The 18,323-nt window shown below is 54.8% G+C and overlaps 1 protein-coding gene across 3 annotated transcripts; it reads right to left on the reverse strand.

The window, feature by feature from the left end:
• Positions 1-5,955: 5,955 nt before the first annotated feature.
• LITAFD (LITAF domain containing) lies at positions 5,956-11,306 on the reverse strand. 3 transcript variants are annotated; one of them, XM_058434190.1, is made up of 5 exons: positions 11,233-11,291; positions 10,919-11,033; positions 8,033-8,098; positions 6,866-7,016; positions 5,956-6,119 (listed from the first exon to the last, which is right to left on the reverse strand). In XM_058434190.1, exons 3-5 carry the CDS (start codon positions 8,049-8,051, stop codon positions 6,011-6,013), a joined length of 279 nt encoding a protein of 92 aa, XP_058290173.1. In that variant the 5' UTR covers positions 8,052-8,098; positions 10,919-11,033; positions 11,233-11,291; the 3' UTR covers positions 5,956-6,010. The 3 variants fall into 3 exon arrangements, with proteins under 3 accessions (XP_058290173.1, XP_058290174.1, XP_058290175.1); XM_058434191.1 differs by having other exon boundaries at positions 5,971-6,119; positions 6,866-7,096; positions 11,233-11,306; XM_058434192.1 differs by lacking the exon at positions 11,233-11,291 and having other exon boundaries at positions 5,971-6,119; positions 10,919-11,226.
• Positions 11,307-18,323: the final 7,017 nt, after the last annotated feature.

The following is an 18,323-nucleotide window of genomic DNA, read 5'->3' on the forward strand; positions in this document are numbered from 1 at the left end:
TTGAACCCAGGAGGCAGAGGTTGCAGTGAGCCGAGATCGTGCCACTACACTCCAGCCTGGGTGACAGAGTGAGGGAGACTCCGTCTCAAAGCCATAGCACCTGAAGGTTCCTTGAATTACTAAGGTGAGGTGTGTAAGACAGACTTCTCTTGTGGTTTGGGCTTATGTTGGGGTCAGGGTTGGTAAACTTTCTGTAAAAGGCCAGAGAGTAGGTATTGTGTGATGGTCTCTGTTGGGACCCTCAGCTCTGCCAACATAGCATGAACGCAGTCACAGACAACAGTTGAGTGTGAGGCTGTCCCCACAAAGTTTCGTTTTTAAAAACCCCGTTTTGTAGGTTTACCAACCCTGGATTGCAGGGAAATGGTCTGTCTTCATGGCTTGATATAAGGGCCTCTTGGGCCAAGAGAGCTTCAGATTAGATAGCTGAGTCACTACCTCCTAGTGGTGTAGGTAGGTCCCCTGGGGAGGAGGGGAGCCAAGATAACAACCAGGCCTTGCCAACCCCATTGGACTACATCCCTAAGGCTTTTGTGTGAGTGAGTAATGGGCAGTGTTTCCGGCCAGCCTTGCTACCACCCTGTTCTCACCCAGTCGTGTTCACCAGAACTTTGTCACGGTGGAGCTTCTGGCCACCTGTGGCTATAAAGCACTTGAAATGCGGCTTAAGTGGCAGAGGGGGTTGAATTTTAATTTTATTCTAATTTGCACATGTGGCTGATGTCTTCCTTACGGGGTATGCAGTTCTAACAAAACATTCCCCACCTCGGGAGTTACAGTGACTAACTCGAGGGCTGTTGAGTGCTACGTGAAGCACACGCATTGGAGTGGTCGTTCTTTATGGCCTACTCCCTAAAGCGTTCGGGACATTGGTTTTCTGGGTGAGAACAGTTAAGGACAGACTCCCCCATCCCTGCATCTTGCCCTTGGGGGAGATGGGTGCCTGTGCATCTTCTTCTGACTTGCCTTTCACAGCCTTTAACTGAGTGAGGCCTGGGAGCTGGAGGCCATGAATGGTCTGTGAGCAAAACTGCAGGTTCCAAAGGGAGGCCCCTTCCCATCAGCTGCAAGGGGTCACTGACCCCCTACAGGCTGCCAGCTGTCAATGGCTGGATCTGGGGGTGGGCCTGGGAGTTCACAGCACGGTGCCTGCACAGCTCGTGGACAACGTCGGAGAGGAAAGAAGTTACGGATTCAGACCACTCTTGAAGTCCAATGACCAGGAGTAAGAGACTGGCACCACCTGTCCTTCCCCACCGGTACTCAGCGTCACTCAGCCCTCTGAAGCTCATTGCTGCAAAGCTGGTTTTGCAGCGAGGAGGCAGAGAAAGGTGGTTAAGGCCAGCCCCTCCCTGGTGGTGAGGGTTAGTCCAGGAGCTGCTCAAGGCTCCCAGCCTGGCCTTGATGGCCCCTCCATGCCTTTATCCCACAGGGCATGGCTGGAGGCCACGTGCACCTGGCGCATCTTTCTGCCCCGCCTGAGCTGAGAGCTCCAGTAGGGAAATGGTATGGGTGGCATTGTGAGGAAGGTCACCAGCCACCACCGAACTCTGCCCACAAGCTGGCGCCAGTGCCACACCTGCCCACTGGGCTCCTGTGAGAAGGTGGGGTGGGGGCTGTTCTGACTCTTGCCTCCGGCTAATTAGGAGGGACAGCAGCAAGAAACCCCTTGTGATAACCATTGTGTACAGTGAGCCAGCCCTGAGGGGTCAGCAGCGAGGTGTCTGGTGGACCAAAGTAGGCCAGAACCCTGAGCCATGGGGACTTGAGCCTTGCCCAGTGTGGAGCTGGCATTCAGACCCCCACTGGCTGCCCGCCTCACCTCCCTGTTTTACAGGTAGCCCTAGCTCAGCCCTCCGTGCGGGGTAGGATGGGGGCTGTCCCCAGTTTCAAATGAGGGTTCAGCAACTTTCCAAGCTCATCTGCCAGTGGTGGGCTGCCCCTCTGACAGGCCCCGAAGCTGAGGAAGAGGCCGGCCCTGGGCCTGGAGGCCCACATCAACGGTCAGGGAAAGGGGTGCAGGAGAAGGAAGCCCCGGCCCTGCCCTAGCCTGGCCCCGCGGCAAGGTCTTGGCATAGGAGAACCTAAGGCTTCCCTGGGACAAAGCCTCAGACACATGAACACCGAGAGACTTAGAACAGTGGCTCAGGTCCTGTTGTCTAAGGCAGTGACTGCAGACACCCCGAGGCTTGGGTCTAGGGGTATTCCAGGGGGCTGGGCCAAGGGACAGATGAAGTCCCACCCCATTTGGCAGCCTCTGAAGACCCCAGTTCCTCTGCATCTACACCTTCAGACAACAGAACCTGGGAAGCCTCGACTTTTTTTTTAATGTGTATTTTTGTTTGTCTTAGTTTTTTGAGATAGGGTCTCACCCCATCGCCAAGGCTGGAGTGCAGTTATGCAGTCATGGCTCATTGCAACTTTGACCTCTTGGGCTCAAGCAATCTGTCTGCCTCAGCCTCCCAAGTGTCTGGTACCACAGGTGTTACCACCATGCCCGGCTAATTTTTAAATTTTTTGTAGAGACAGGGTCTCCCTAGGTTGCCCAGGCTGGTCTCAAACTCCTGGGCTCAAGTGATCTTCTCGCCTTGACCTCCCAAAATGCTGAGGTTACAGGGGTGAGCCACCTCGCCAAGCTGAAAATCCTGGATTTTCAATGCGAATTCTCCTATTTCTAAGGGTTGGCAAGTGACGTTTTCCTAACACGGGGCAGTCTGCATCCAGAAGGCCTGGGGACTGATCCATAGAGTCACAGCAGAAGCTTGCAGCCATGCCAAGGACCTGGCCACCTCTGAAGGCACAATGGTGACTGACTCAGGCCTATGAAAGCTCTCCTGTGACTGAGGAGGACCTGGCACCCCAGCCAGTCCACACTGAGTGGGCAGAGCCTGGCCGTGGTCGGACACTGTCCCTGGACTGCAGGCGCTCACGTCTCTGGAGCCATCTGGGAATCCGAGTGAAAGCCAACAGGCTGTGTGGAATCAGAACGAGAGGCTCCAGCTGAACTCTGCAGATGGAGGGTTCAGGCTGCAGGTGGGCCTTGCCAGCAAGACCAAGTAGCCCCCTGATTGTCACCTGCCACAGCCTGGCTGCTCTGCAGAGCCAGCAAGTCTCCCTCTGGATGGTGGAGGCCCGGTGGCTGGGCCCTCGTCCTAGGTGAGACCCTCACACCTCACCTTGAAATAGAGCCTGGATGGATGACCACCCGCCTCGTCCACCAGGGGCTTTTCTGTCTCCCTATGTTGACCCTGTGTCCTCATTTATTACAAATGAGAGGTTGCTTCCTTTGTCTTCAGGGACTTACTGGAGTTCCCAGGTACTAGCTGCCTAATTTGTGTCAGAAACTTCACCATCCAACCCTAAAAATCTTGCTGAGTCTCTGAAGTGGAAATGGAGGCTCTGAGGCCTGCAGCTAGTGTGGACCAGGAAGTTGTTCTCCCGATTTAGCCAGGCCTTTGGGTGGTGGCAGAGGCACAGGCATTGGGGCATTTTACTCCAGGGAAACCTGTCCCATAACTTGTCCTTCCCCGGGGCCGGTGTGACCTGAGGACCTGTCAGCCCCATCACGCCAGGCTTTGGCCAAGATGGCTGTTGCCTGGCCTATGGCCTCCCGGAACCTCTACCTGTGAAGACCACATGATGGAAGACAGGTAATGCTTCCTTCTATCCCTCCAGGCCTTTGGCCACAGACATGCACACACACACACCCTTCTAGACCCTTCCAGACCCTCAGACACACACCCCTCCTCCAGGCCTTCAGCCACACACACGCGCGTACACACACGCATTCACACCGTTTCTTGCAGGCCTTCAGCCACACACGCGCGTACACACACGCATTCACACCGTTTCTTGCAGGCCTTCAGCCACACACACGCGCGTACACACACGCATTCACACCGTTTCTTGCAGGCCTTCAGCCACACGCACACATGCACCCCTCGCCTCTCTGCCTTCCTCCCTGATGCTGGACCCTGAGGACAGACCTACGTCTCCAGCGCTGATCTAGTTACTCAGCCTCAGCTTACACATCTGTAGGGTGGGGGCAATAATGGGTCAATACCCCATCGGTGTGAGCCTTACAGCGCCCCCAGCCACATTTTAGTGAAGACGGCTTCACATGCCCCCAGCTCCTGATTACTTCTTCCCCCTAATTCTTCCCTTACTTCTTTTGTTCCCTCTGTGAAATTCATCTTATTTGAAAACATGACGAGTAGAACAATATTTCTACTTCACAAAATTTATTAACTTTTTGAGACCCTTTCACCCAGGCCGGGGTGCACTGGCATGGTTAGGGCTCACTGCAGCCTCGACCTTCCAGGCTCAAGCAATCCTCCCACCTCAGCCCCCCAGGTAGCTGGGACTACAGGCACTCGTCACCATGCCTGCTAATTCCCCCCGGCCCCGCATCTCAGTAGAAACGAGGTCTTGCTGTGTTGCCCGGGCTGGTCTAGAACTGGACTCAAGCAATCCTTCCACCTTGGCCTCCCAAAGTGCTGGGATTACAGGCATGAGTCACAGCGCCCAGCGTGTTCTGCAAAATGTAAGTCCTTTAGTGATGATACTGGATTTTCCTCTACCCCATCGTCCCCCTCCTGACCTTGTTTGCAGGCAGACCCTGAAAGGGGTCGTATTCATCAGCTTATTTGGGGCCTGTTAATGTCCACCTTCCTCCACAGCAGCTCCGCCGTCCTGTAAAGCTGCAGCTGTAAGGGAGTCTTAAGGGTTAAACCTCTTGGTGGGAGGCCAGACAGATTTGGGCAGACTTGCCCCATCCTAGCTTCTATAACCCGCCTGTCCCCACCAGGCCGTGGGCTACAGAGGTAAGCCAAGACCTCACAAAACGCCTGGGGAAAGTGACACACCAGAGAGCGGGTGACCAGACTGTGACAGGGCAGGGGCTGATGGAGGGCTGGACGCTGCTGGGAGCAGCCTGGGGAGGTCGGGTGGGTGGTGAGGGAGCGGCACTCAGTCGTATCTGGTTGGGGTGGGCAGGGGAGCTGGAGCCAGCTCACAGACGGCCTCAGGGGGCCTCAGGGGAAGCATGTGGGCTTGGGCTGAGAGAGACACATTGTCGGCAGGTGTCGGGCATAGTCCGAGCAATTCCGGATCCTCACCCACAAGAATCACCGGCCCAGTGCTGGCCACTGGCTGCTGGAGAACAGCAGGAGCAGGTGAGACTCGATAGGGAAACCCGAGGCTGCTGCCTCCTTCAAGGAGGGGATAAAGCGGAGGAAGGAAATCACTGCAGGGCAAGGATAGGACTGAAGGGCTGCCCTGGAGGGGGCACCGCCACCCACTCTTGTCCCAGCTACCAGGCCCAGGAGGAGAGAGAGGAGGGAGTTAATGTGAGACCTGTTGGCTCTGCAGGGCCTCAGGCATCCTAGGGAGAAGGTTGTGGGTGGGATGCAGGAGCTGGCGACGGAAGCATTGGGTGTGACGGGAGGAGCCAAGGCCAGACCCTGAGGAGCACTGGCCAAGTGACAAACCCACCAGGAGGGGCTGGAGAGCTGCTGCAGCCCAGGAGATGGGGTCTTTTGGGAAGGGAGGGAGAGTGCCAAGGGCTACAGAGAGCCCAGTCAGGTAGCAGCGAAGGAGCAAGTGCCCGTAGGATGTTGCACTTAGCAACGGAGCCACTGGTCAACCAGGCAGGGTCAGGGCCCGGAGTAAGCCCGGATGTGGGTCGAGGTGCATGCAGTGGATGAGGATGTGGCTATCAGGGAGAACAGGTCTCTCCTTCCGGCTGGAGTTGCAGGGAGATAGTTTTCCCAAAGAGGCAGAGGCTTGAGCTGATGGGAGGGAGCCCAGAAAGATGGGGCTGAACTATGGACTATGGCTCTAAGGAGTCAGAAGAGGGTGGAGGTGGACAGGACGGCGCGACCCCCACACACTCAACATGGGCTCCCGGAGCACTGGCGGCCGCCCAATCTCCTGGGCTGACAGAGCAGAAGGCAAGGACATAGGCACGGGTGTGCCCAGGTGGCACCCCTGGCATTTATTTCTTGGGGGATCACAGGCGGTGGTAGTAGAAGAGCTCGTGCTGGCACACAGGACACGAATGCTTCACGTCCATTAGGCTCCTTATGCAGAAGGGGAGGAAGCAGCAGCCCAGGACGCACCTGCAGCCCCGGAGCAGAGGCTGGACGTGAGCAGGGCCACCTCTGACTGCACGCTGGACGCACCTGGGGCCCAGGCGGAGTCTGGGAGGGGCCCGGGCGTGTGTGTGTGTGTGTGTGTATGTTTGAGACATAGTCTCACTCTGTAGCCCAGGCTGGAGTGCAGTGGCGTGATCTTGGCTCACTGCAACCTCTGCCTCCCGGGTTCAAGCGATTCTCCTGCCTCAGCCTCCTAAGTAGCTGGGATTACAGGCACGTGCCACCATGACCGGCTAATTTTTGTATTTTTAATAGAGATAGAGACAGGGTTTCAGCACGTTGGTCAGGCTGGTCTATAACTCCTGACCTCAAGTGACCCACCCACCTCGGCCTCCCAAAGTGCTGGGATTACAGGCATGAGTCACCGTGCCTGGCCCCTCTGTGTGTTTCAAAACTCCACAGCTGAGAGGTAAGAGCCATCCTGAACCCGCGTGTTCTCGGCTGCTAGTGACAGCAGCAGCTGCCATGGGTGCCCTGAGCTGGCGGCTTTGCAGGCATCACTCACCCCTCTGCTCCCTGCTGTTCTCATGGGAGGTCCCTGGGTCAGAGGGCTGCCGCCTCCTCTCGAGGTAACGGCCCCACCCAACTGGCCTCCCCTATGCTTCGTCCTGCTATTTTCCCCGGAAGCTCCCCCTACCCTGCAGGGACCCACCCGGACCCACCCCTCCCAGTGCTCAGGCCTCTGCAGCGGCGGAGGGGCAGCCACTCACCCGAACACGAAGAGGGTGGTACACAGCAGCCAGGTGAGGGCACCCGGGACAAAGGAGGTCACTGTGATGATGCGGTTTCCACAGTAGGGACACATGGCCTGCACCGGCATGGACGTCCCCACCACAGGCATGCCGGCATACAGCTCTGGGACTGGGAAGCGGGAAGCAGGTGGGACCCCCCTAGCCAGGCCCCCTGTGGCTTCTCACTTCCCACGGGCTGTCGGTGCTCACCTGAGATGGGGAGATGCTGGGATCTGGAGACTGGGGACCTGATATGTGGGGCTGTGGTGTGGCTCCCCCACCCCGGTTTGGAGGAAACTAAGGAAAGAAGTGTTCATAGCTGGAAGTGGGGTTTCCAGCGGGCTCTAAGGGCGCTTTTTTCTTTTTATTTTTTGAGACAGAGTCTCACTCTGTTGTCCAGGCTGGAGTGCAGTGCTGCAATCTCGGCTCACTGCAACCTCTGCCTCCCGGGTTCAAGCGATTCTCCTGCTCAGCCTCCTGAGTAGCTGGGACTATAGGCATGTGCCATCACACCCGGCTTATTTTTGTATTTTTAGTAGAGACGGGGTTTCACCATGTTGGCCAGGCTGGTCTTGAACTCCTGACCTCATGCAATCCACCTGCCTTGGCCTCCCAAAGTTCTGGGATTACAGGCCTGAGCCACCGCACCCGACCTAAAGGGTGCTTTTCAGTGGTGACGTCATCTTCACTGTGCCCTCCAGGAATCTATCCAACCCAGCAGTTCTGAATCTGGAGACTGCCTGAGAATTCCTTGGAAAATTTGTTTAAAGTCCCAAAACCCAGGACCCACCTGGGGGGCTCTGCCTTCCCCTCCTCTGTGGCCTGAGGGGTGGTGTGTTTGCAGAGTAGAGAACGGGAGTCCGCTCCATAAAAATTTCCTGAGTGCCTACTGTATTCAGGCCCCATCCACCAGTGATTTCCCTCTGGAGAGAGCTGCTTCGGTGGCCAATGGCAACACAGCTAGCATGGGAGCAGAGGCAGCTGGCCAGCTGCGGGGGCCCACAGCTGCAGGGTCAGGGGAGGAGAACTTTCCAGAGGATGTGCTGTTTGGGCAGAGTCTTGGCCAGCGGTCAGGAAAGAGAATATTCTGGGCAGCTCTGAGCATGAGACAGAAAGCAAGGAGGGAAGGCTGGCAGGGGCACTCACCTACGCCTTCAAAGTACATCCAGGGAGGAGGACCATAGGGAGGAGGGGGACCAGCAGGATGCGGATCTTTAGGAGAGAGGAAGAAAAACGTCCTCAGATCGGTGGGCTCACTATATGCCAGGGACTTAGCTCAAAACTTAGGCCCGGATGCAGTGGCTCACACCTGTAATCCCAACACTTTGGGAGGCCAAGGCAGGCAGAGCACCTGAGATCAGGAGTTCAAGACCAGTCTGGCCAACATGGTGAAACCCCATCTCAACTACAAATACAAAAATTAGCCGGCCACAGTGGCGCACGCCTGTAATCCCAGCTACTCGGGAGGCTGAGGCAGGAGAATCACTCGAACCCAGAAGGCAGATGTTGCCGTGAGCTGAGATGGTGCCACTGCACTCCAGCCTGGGCGACACAGCCAGACTCTGTCTCAAGAAACAAAAAGCAAAAATAAACTCAGCCAGCCTGAGGTAGGTACCCATTTTACAGAATAGAAAACTGAGGCCATTAGCTGGGCATGGTGGTGCATGCCTGTATTCCCAGCTCCTTGGGAAGCTGAGACGGGAGGATGGTTTGAGCCTAGGAGTTTGAGGCTGCAGTGAGCCATGATTGCACCACTGCACTCCAGCCTGGGTGACAGAGTGAGACCCTGTCTCTAACAAAAAAGCACGCAAGCAAGCCGAGGCCTAGAGGAATCAATAAAATTGCCATGGTTGTATGGTTAGAGGTAGAAGAACTAGGATTTCAACCCAGGCATATTTTGAGACGGAGTCTCCCTCTGCCACCCAGGTTGGAGTGCAGCGGTGCAGTCTTGGCTCACTGTAGCCTCAAACTCCCAGATTCAAGCGATTCTCCTGCCCCAGCCTCCCGAATAGCTGGGATTACAGGCACGTGCCACCACGCCAGGCAAATTTTTGTATTTTTAGTAGAGACAGGTTTTCACCATGTTGGCCAGGCTGGTCTCAAACTCCTGACCTCAGGTAATCCACCCATCTTGGCCTCCCAAAGTGTTGGAATTGCAGGCGTGAGCCATCGTGCCCAGCCACACCCAGATATTTCTGACTCCAGTTATGCCCTCATGTCTTAAGATATAAGATCTTCCCGGAGGTAGCACCAGAAAGTTCAGGATGCGGAGATAGTGCGGGGCCTCATGATCTTTTTAAAAAATATATTGAGCATTTATTACGTGCTGCATCCTGTACTAAGCGCTACACTCGTCACTGCATTTACTCTTGCCAAAGCACCATTGAGGTATGTGGTATTATTAGAATTTTGCAGGTGTGGAGACTGAGCTCAGACAGGGTAAGTAACTTGCCTGAGGTCACCCAGGAAATAAGTGTCAGAGCCAAGGATGGAACTTAAATGTGTCTAACTCCAGAGCACGCACTGCAAACCCTATATGCCCTTGCTTGTGGTCAGGAGGACTCCAAACGCGGCTGCGTTCCATCTACTCCTTCAAAGGAGGATTTTTGGGTCCCAGTGAACCACAAGGAACCTGTCAGTGTGTGGAGACCCCAGCTCCATCCCCTTGCTTCCCAGGAGCCACTGCTTGGCCGGTCCTGGGGCCTCGAGAAGAGTCGCTGCAGACGCTGGAAGCAGGCTTACGGCCGTTTGGACAAGGAATTCCGGGATCTCGGATATCCAGAGTGTGTGGTCCAGGAGCGGGGAGGATGGGAGTCTCATCAATTAATGCTGTGTGGGCGATGGGTTTCCATTGAGAACCACGTGGGTGCTTTGCACAGGGACCTGGGCTTTGTCTGGACCCCCAATTCCTGCTGCCCCTCCCAGGACCTGGGGGCACTCAAAGGGCAGGAACCGCCCACCGCTCCGCCTGTGGCTACTTCTGACCACACAGTCTGGGCTTTGTGGGACAGAAAGTGGTTTCATGCCTGTCCTGTGCCCCAGCAGCCCTACTCGGGGCTGTTCCGCATGCCCGTTTTACAGATGAAGAAACTGAAGGTCGGCCGGGTGCAGTGGCTCACACCTGTAATCCCAGCACTTTGGGAGGCTTAGGTGGGTAGGTCACTTGAGGTCAGGAGTTCGAGACCAGCCTGGCCAATATCGTGAAACCCCGTCTCTACTAAAAATACCAAAATTAGCAAAATTAGCCGGGTGTGGTGGCAGGCGCCTGTAATCCCTGCTACTCCGGAGGTTGAAGCAGGAGAATCGCTTGAACCCAGGAGGCAGAGGTTGCTGTGAGTCGAGATTGTGCCACTATACTCCAGCCTGGGTGACAGAGGGAGACTCTGTCTCAAAAAAACAAAACAAAACAAGAAACTGAAGGTCAGAAACTAAGGACCTGGCCTAGGGCTGCCAGCTGGAAAGTCATTCTGATCTCAGGCCCAGTTAGCAACTGCCCTACTGCCCAGCCCTACATCAACCCTCTTTTTTTTTTTTTTCTTTTTTTTTGGGACAGCGTCTCACTCTGTTGCCTAGGCTGGAGTGCAGTAGTGCTATCATGGCTCACTGCAGCCTCTACCTCCCAGGCTCAAGCCATCCTCCTGCCTCAGCCTCCTGAGTAGCTGGGACTATAGGAGTGCGCCACCACCCCTGGCTAATTGTTTAAAATGTTTTGTAGAGATGGGGTCTCCCTATGTTGCCCATGCTGGTCTGGAACTCTAGGCTGAAGCCATCCTCCTGCCTTAGACTCCCAAAGTGCTGGGATTATAGGTGTCAGCCACATGCCCGGCCAATCATCTTCTTAATCCCCTCGATCACTGCACATGGTCTACACTGTTTTCAAGATGAGAAAGAAAACAGATTCTGAAAGATACGGTAACTTTCCCAATTCCATGCCAACATGGCCAGGCAGCCCCAGGGCCAGGACGGCCTCTGCCTCCTGCTGCCTCCACGCTCAGCCTGGGTTGTCTCTGGCCACAGGCAGGAGCGTCATACCTGATGTGGGGGAGTCGTTAGTCTCATTTGGCGACTTCTTTGCAACACTGTAGGAGTGAGTACAGCACGTTGAAGGCCCCACTGCCCAATGGTCTCTATTGGGTTCCGTGGCCCCCTGCTTGGTGGGGACAGTAGGATTTCGGAGAAGGGTGGTGAGGACTGAGGGCAGCCCCAGGTCAGCACAGGGACCCTCGTCTCCTCTCTGCTTCCTGTGGGCTCCAGAGTAGACTTCTTCCCTGTCCCTACCAGCCCTGGCCCCTGAGTGAGGGGAGCCCTCACCCTGGGGATGATTCCATCCCGGCGCTCTGCAGGACCTCTGTCCAGCAACAGTGCCTGGGCAGCACCGCGTTCCGAGCTCTAAGCGCTCATGTGCTTATTTCCAGAAATTCTCATGAGGAGGCTCGGTTGCCAGGTGTGAGGAGCTGGGGCCACACCCGGCCACCCCTTGCTGGGCCTGGCTCCAGTGGAACAGCCATTGTGATGTGTGCCTTCACTGTGGCCTCATCCTCACTTCCTGCAGGAGGAGGGCAGGGGCTTCCTGCGGGCGCGGCTTGAACGGCCTTTGGAGATGGCCCTGCTCCACATTTCCACGGCCCCACATGGTGGGTAGGTGGGAGGTTTCTGACGGCTGGGTGGGGAAACTGATCAAGGTTCTGAAATATAGTCCTGTTAGAGCCCGGCCATTCTGTTTGGAGGAATTTATCCTGAGGGAGCTAACCAGATGTATGTGAAGATGTAATTGTGGCATGTTCATGTCCTGTCAGGAATGTGGCCGGGCGCGGTGGCTCACGCCTGTAATCCCAGCACTTTGGGAGGCCGAGGCAGGCGGATCACTTGAGCTCAGGAGTTCGAGACCAGCCTGGCCAACATGATGAAACCCTGTCTCTACTAAAAATACCAAACTTAGCCGGGCGTGGTGGCACGTGCCTGTAATCCCAGCTACTCAGGAGGCTAAGGCAGGAGAATCACTTGAACCTGGAGGCAGAGTTTGCAGTGAGCCGAGATTGCGCCACTGCACTCCAGCCTGGGCAAGAAGAGTGAAACTCCATCCAAAAAAAGAAAAAAGAAAGAAGAACTATATGTATGTATAGGTTCACATGTCCACACATATTCGCGGTGTAAATGTGTGTGTGTTTACCTGCTCGAAAGTCCAGTCTGCCTCCTGGTTATTCAGCTTTATGAGCTTGGGCAAGGTCCCACTTTTTTCTTTTTGCTTTGAGACAGGGTCTTGCTCTGTGGCCCAGGCTGGAGTGCAGTGGCGCAACCATAGCTCACTGCAGCCTCAAACTCCTGGGCTCAAGTCTTCCTCCCCACCTCAGCCTCTGGAGTAGCTGGGACTACAGGTGCTTACCACCATGCCTGGCTAATTTTTTCTTATTTTTAGTAGAGAAGGGATCTCACTATATTGCCCAGGTTGGTCTTGAACCCCTGGCCTCATGTGATCCTCCTGCCTCAGCCTCCCAAAGTGCTGGGATCACAGGTGTGAGCCACTATGCCCGGCCCCCACTTTTCTTTAAACCTCCAACCCCTCCCTTCCTCATCTGTAAAACAGGGGTAATAAGAAGCTCATAGGGTTGTTGTGAAATCAGATGACATAACCCAGGTGAGGGGTCTGCTCTTGGTGTGGTCAGTGAAGCCAGCATTCTTTTTCTATTGCCTGCTTCATTTTCCCTTCCTAAGGAAGCCAGCAATATTATGGTAAAATGCAAATGGCTTGAATGGCTCAGAAGAGGAACTCCCAATTATAGACCTCATCCTCTGTGCCAAGGGCAGGCCGAGGGCTTTACACAAGGACACAGCGAGGAAAGGCAAAGTCAGGATTAGATGCAGCTGTGGGGCACCAATCTGATGCTCTCCCAGATCTTTTTTTTGAGACAGAGTTTTGCTCTTGTTGCCCAGGCTGTAGTGCAATGGCATGATCTCGACTCATGGCAACCTCTGCTTCCCAGGTTCAAGCAATTCTCCTGCCTCAGCCTCCCAAGTAGCTGGGATTACAGGCATGTGTCACCACGCGGGCTAATTTTGTATTTTTAGGAGAGATGGGGTTTCTCCATGTTGGTCAGGCTGGTCTCGAACTCCCAACCTCAGGTGATCTGCCCGCCTCGCCCTCCCAAAGTGTTGGCATTACAGGCGTGAGCCACCGCGCCCGGCCACTATCCTGGCTCTTAGCCAGGGATGGTGTCTCATCATGCCAGAGTGTATCAGGAACATCTGAAGATTGCATTGCTTGTCTGTCAGATTGACAGAAGCTAAAAGTTACGGCCAGTGGGGGAAACAGGCAGTTCTCATCCTACCACAATGTGGGGAGCTGCAATATCAAGGGGAGCTGCCGCGTGGGGCCCTGCAACCCAGGAATACCATTTCTATAACAGAAATCCAACCCAGAGATGCACTGGCAAAAATACGAAGTGCTATAGGCACGAACCTACTCAATGCAGTGGCAAAAAACTAGAAGCAACCCCCACATCCATTGGCACAGCTATTCAGCAGCTACCAAAGTAAAGGAAGGGGTCCAGGCGTGGTAGCTCGTGCCTGTAATCCCAGCACTGTAGGAGGCTGAATCAGGCAGGTCACTGGAGGTCAGGAGTTCGAGACCAGCCTGGCCAACATGGTGAAACCCCGTCTCTACTAAAAACACAAAAATTAGCCAGGCATGTTGGCACACGCCTGTAATCCCAACTACTCAGGAGGCTGAGGCAGGAGAATTGCTTGAACCCAGGAGGCAGAGGCTGTATGTAGCAAGCAGAGATCATGCCGCTGCACTCCCGTCTAAGCTACAGTGTGAGACTCTGTCTCAAAAAGAAAAAAAAACTTTTAAAAGGGAACAGCTTTTAAAGAGGTATCCAGTGAATCAATAATTCAGGCGGTTCCCGTGTCTGGCAAAATTCTGGACGTGGGTCCCGGCTGGCAAAAGGCTGAGCAACACGGCCTCACCCTGTCGATGGGCTCCTGCCTGAGTCCAGCAAACCTCACCTCCACCCAGCTCCTCCTCCAACCCCTTCCTCATTCCGCGGACTTCACAGACCCCCTGCTGTGTGGTGCGGAGGCAGCCTTTACCAGCAGCTCGAGTGAACCTGTGGCTTAGTCTCCAGTGCCCTTTCACCCTGCCCTGCTGTTCTTGGCCACATCTGGCCGGCCATCTTGAAATCTCAGCTTGGCATCCCTGTCCAGGAGCCCATCTTCTCTGCCCCTTACACACCTTCTGGCTCTGTCCTTGCTGCTCCTTTGGCTCTGACCCTGCCTCAGCACACGCCCACCCCCTGCCTGTATGTGCTGGAGTCTGAGGTTTGACGATTGTCTCCCTGTGGAGCTGTGGGGGCCAGGACCTTGCCTGCAAGGCTTTCTGCTGCACCCCCAGGTCGAATGTGTGAATGAACGAATGAATGAATGAATAAATGAATGAATGAAATGTATCTGCCACTCATCACGGCCCAACCGCTGGGCCTGAAATCCCGGGATGTCACAGCCCACAGCCTGGGCTTCTTTTTTTTCTCATTTTTTTTTGAAACAGAGTCTTGCTCTGTTGCCCAGGCTGAAGTGCAGTGGCACAATCATAGCTCACTGTAGCCTCAACCTCCCTGGATTCAAGCAATTCTTATGCCTCAGCCACCTGAGTAGCTGGGACTATATGCGAGCACCACCAAGCCCGGCTAATTTTTGTAGTGTTTGTAGAGACGTGGCTTCACCTTGTTGGCCAGGCTGGCCTCAAACTCCTGGCCTCATGTGATCCACGTGCCTTGGCCTCCCAAAGTGCTGAGATTACAGGCGTGAGTCACTGCTCCAGGCCTAGGCTTCTTGTAGAGACTTGAGGTTACACATTTTGGGAAGGGTTAGGGACCGCCTCCTTCCCTGGGGATTTTGAAGCGATGGTCTCCCTAACACAGGTCCGGAACCCCAGGCGTGATGTCTGAACTGGGGAAGCCTTGAGGGTGAATGGATGAGGGAGCTGATGGAGGGGGATGCTCTCTGGCTCTGCCCTTCCCGGCCATCGCCACCAGGGGGCAGCACCGGGCTGCCATGAGTCCGCCTCAATTTCTCCCTCTGCAGGTTCTGTGCCACAAACCCTGCCATGGGGCGAGGACGCCTCTCTCCCACCCCATCACCCACAGGCCTGGCCAGAAAAGGTTGCAAAGCCAGGCGAGGTCACACAGCACGGCTGCGGGAGAGCTGAACTAGACCCCAGGCCCTCAGCACCCAGGACACAGTGCCCCACCGGGAAGCTGCATGGGTCAGGGCTTCTGGAAGACTGGATTTTTGTTTTTTTTTAAACCTCTTCAGCCCCCCAGGCCGGGCGCGGTGTCTCACGCCTGTAATCCCAGCAGTTTGGGAGGCCGAGGCGGGCGGATCACGAGGTCAGGAGATCGAGACAGTCCTGGCTAACACGGTGAAACCCAGTCTCTACTAAAAAATAGAAAAAAATTAGCCGGGGGAGGTGGCGGGCGCCTGTAGTCCCAGCTACTCGGGAGGCTGAGACAGGAGAATGGCGTGAACCCGGGAGGCGGAGCTTGCAGTGAGCAGAGATGGCGCCACTGCACTCCAGCCTGGGGGACAGAGTGAGACTCTGTCTCAAAAAAAACAAAAAACAAACAAAAAAACACCTCTTTATCCCCCAAATAAGGCCTGGCACAGAGGAGGGTGAAGGTGGTCAAACTGTAGGCTCTCTCGGAGCTGTGTGACTCTGGACAGGTGTCTTCTCCTAGCTGAGCCTCAGTTTCCTCCCCTGCAAAAATAATGCCTTCTGCTGAGAGTGTTATGAGCTGGGCACGGTGGCTCACGCCTGTAATCCCATCATTTTGGGAGGTCGAGGCAGGCGGATCACCTGAGGTCAGGAGTTCGAGACCAGCCTGGCCAACATGGCGAAACCCCGTCTCTACAAAAATAGAAAAATCACCTGGGCGTGGTGGTGCGCAACTGTAATCCCAGCTACTTGGGAGGCTGAGGCAGGAGAAGGAGGAGGTTGCAGTGAGCCGAGATAGCACTCCAGCCTGGGCGACAGAGCAAGACTCAGTCTCAAAAAAAAAAAGAGAAAAAAGATTGCTCAAATGACTAAAGAATGAAAGAAATCCATGGGTCGGGCGCAGTGGCTCAGCCTTGTAATCCAACACTTTGGGAGGCCCAGGCATGAGGATCCCTTGAGGTCAGGAGTTCGAGATCAGCCTGATCAACATGGGGAAACCCCATTTCTACTAAAAGTACAAAAATTAGCCGGGTGTGGTGGCATGTACCTGTAATCCCAGCTACTTGGGAGGCTGAGGCAAGACAATCGCTTAAACCCAGGAGGTGGATGCCGTGGTGAGCCGAGATTGCACCACTCCACTCCAGCCTGGGTGACAGAGTGAGACACTGTCTCAAAAAAAAAAAAAAATATCTATATCTATATCTATATCATCTATATCTATATCTATATCTATATCTATATCATCTATATCTATATATATAGATATATATCCACATGAAGCACTTAGCTCCATACTTGGCACCCGGAAAGTGTGCAGTAAATTGGCAATTAATATTAGCATATTGACAAGAACCATGACAATAAATTTAATTAGCAGAGTCACAAAGGCCAGGGCAGGGGGCAGGCCACCCAGGAATGCAATGAGCCTGGAATTTTGGCAGCTGGGGACCTGGGGAGGCCCGTGTGGGGCCTTTCCTGCTGTGTGATTTGGGGCACCAGACTCCTGTCTCTGGGCTACACTTTCTTTGTGTGCAATCAGGAAGACTCTGTGGCCAGGGCTGTTTATGGGAAAGGGAGATGGGACATTTTTTTCCTTCCTACTCATCTTCTTTTCCCAGAAGGGCCCAGCTTGAGCAGAGGCGATGAGATAATAAGGAAGAAGGAATTGGAGGAATGAGCTGGACCTGTAATTATTGCACAATCCGTGCAGGGGGTTGGGTTACAGAGGGGCCTGGATTACAGAGGGGCCTGGAGATGGGGCAGTGGCTTGTTCCTGCCTGGGGAGGGGCTGGCTGCCCCCAGAGCCCTCCCTTCCTCACTCTGGCTCAGCACTGGGGTCCCATATATCTCATCTGCATGTGGACCCTGAAGTCCTGGGGTGGTGACTTCCTGGGTCATACTGGGGCATCCCCTAACCTCTCTGGGTTGAATTTCCGGCTCTGCTAACCACAGGGACTGCCTTATCTTCCAGCTTGTGGTGGGGAGTGGATGGGTCGGGCAGGATGGGGGTGAATGAGGTATAGGGGCTGCTGTAGGCACCACCCTCCCTGCTCCAGCCACATTGCTTACTCAGGGAGAGAAAAGAAGGTGGAGGAATTCTTGTTCCCAGGAACAAATGGAGGACCCCCAGTTGAAGGGATGGGGCGCTTTTTCAGGGCCACTTCTTCCCCAGCAGCTGCCGTCTGTCCATCTATGCATCCCTCCGTCCCCTTCCCTCAGAGCCTGGAGGCCTGCCTGGTGGAGGAGGAAGGGCCATATCCAGATTGAAAAAGCCTCGGGGTGTGGATGTGATGGGAGAATGTGGTTGCGTGTGCTTCCACCTGTGTGTATTTGTGTGGGAGATGTGTGTGTTGGGTGTGTGGAGTGAACCCGGGAGACAGAGGTTGCAGTGAGCCAAGATCGCACCACTGCACTCCAGCCTGGGCACCAAAGTGAGACTCCATCTCAAAAAAAAAAAAAATTAGCTGGATGTGGTGGCACGTGCCTCTGGTCTCAACTACTTGGGAGGCTGAGGCAGGAGGATAACATTGAGCCCAGTAGGTCGAGGCTACTCAGCCTCCCAAAGTGCTGGGATTACAGGTGTGAGCCACCACACCCAACCTTAGATTGCTTCTAAATCTTGGCTGTTGTGAATGGTGCCGCGGGGAACGTGGGCAGGAGAGTTATTGTCCCATTCTACAGATGGGGAAATGAGGCTCGGATCAGCTCGCCCCAAACCATGCAGCAATTGCGGGCCAGGCTAGGACTGGAACCTGGGCCTCTGTGCTGCCCCAGTGTGCCCCCCAAAGGCCGTGTAGAATGAAGCCCTCTCCCCAAGAAGCATCCCTCTGCCAGGGGTCTCAGAGAAGAGGGGCCTGGGACCTCAGGCTCTGGGCACAATTGCTTCCCCTGTGCAGTGTCCATGCTGTCTGTTAGGGCCACTTCCTTCTGGACTGTCACCTCCTGTCTTTGGCTCAATCCCCGCCACTCTTCCTCTGCACAGTAGGCTCAGGGGTCCTCTCAGAACAGGAAGCGGACCTTGGCACTTTCTTTTTTTTTTTGTCCAAGATGGAGTCTTGCAGAGATTATGCCACTGCACTCCACCCTGGGTGATAGAGCAAGACTCTATCTCAAGAAAAAAAAAAAAGAAGAAGAATGTGTCTGGCATCTGTTTCCTCCACTAAAATGTGGGCTCCTTGGGGTAAGTAAGGACCTCATCTGCCTTGCTCAGTTTTGTGTGCCTGGCAT

The sequence above is a fragment of the Hylobates moloch genome, unplaced genomic scaffold (assembly GCF_009828535.3).
Source record: "Hylobates moloch isolate HMO894 unplaced genomic scaffold, HMol_V3 SCAFFOLD_23, whole genome shotgun sequence".
Taxonomy (NCBI): domain Eukaryota; kingdom Metazoa; phylum Chordata; class Mammalia; order Primates; family Hylobatidae; genus Hylobates; species Hylobates moloch.

Coding starts and splice junctions, on each gene's coding strand:
- LITAFD (XM_058434190.1), bottom strand. Junction 6,120..6,865: donor ACCACCCTCTTCGTGTTCGG/GTGAGTGGCTGC, acceptor CCGGGGCTGCAG/GTGCGTCCTGGGCTGCTGCT.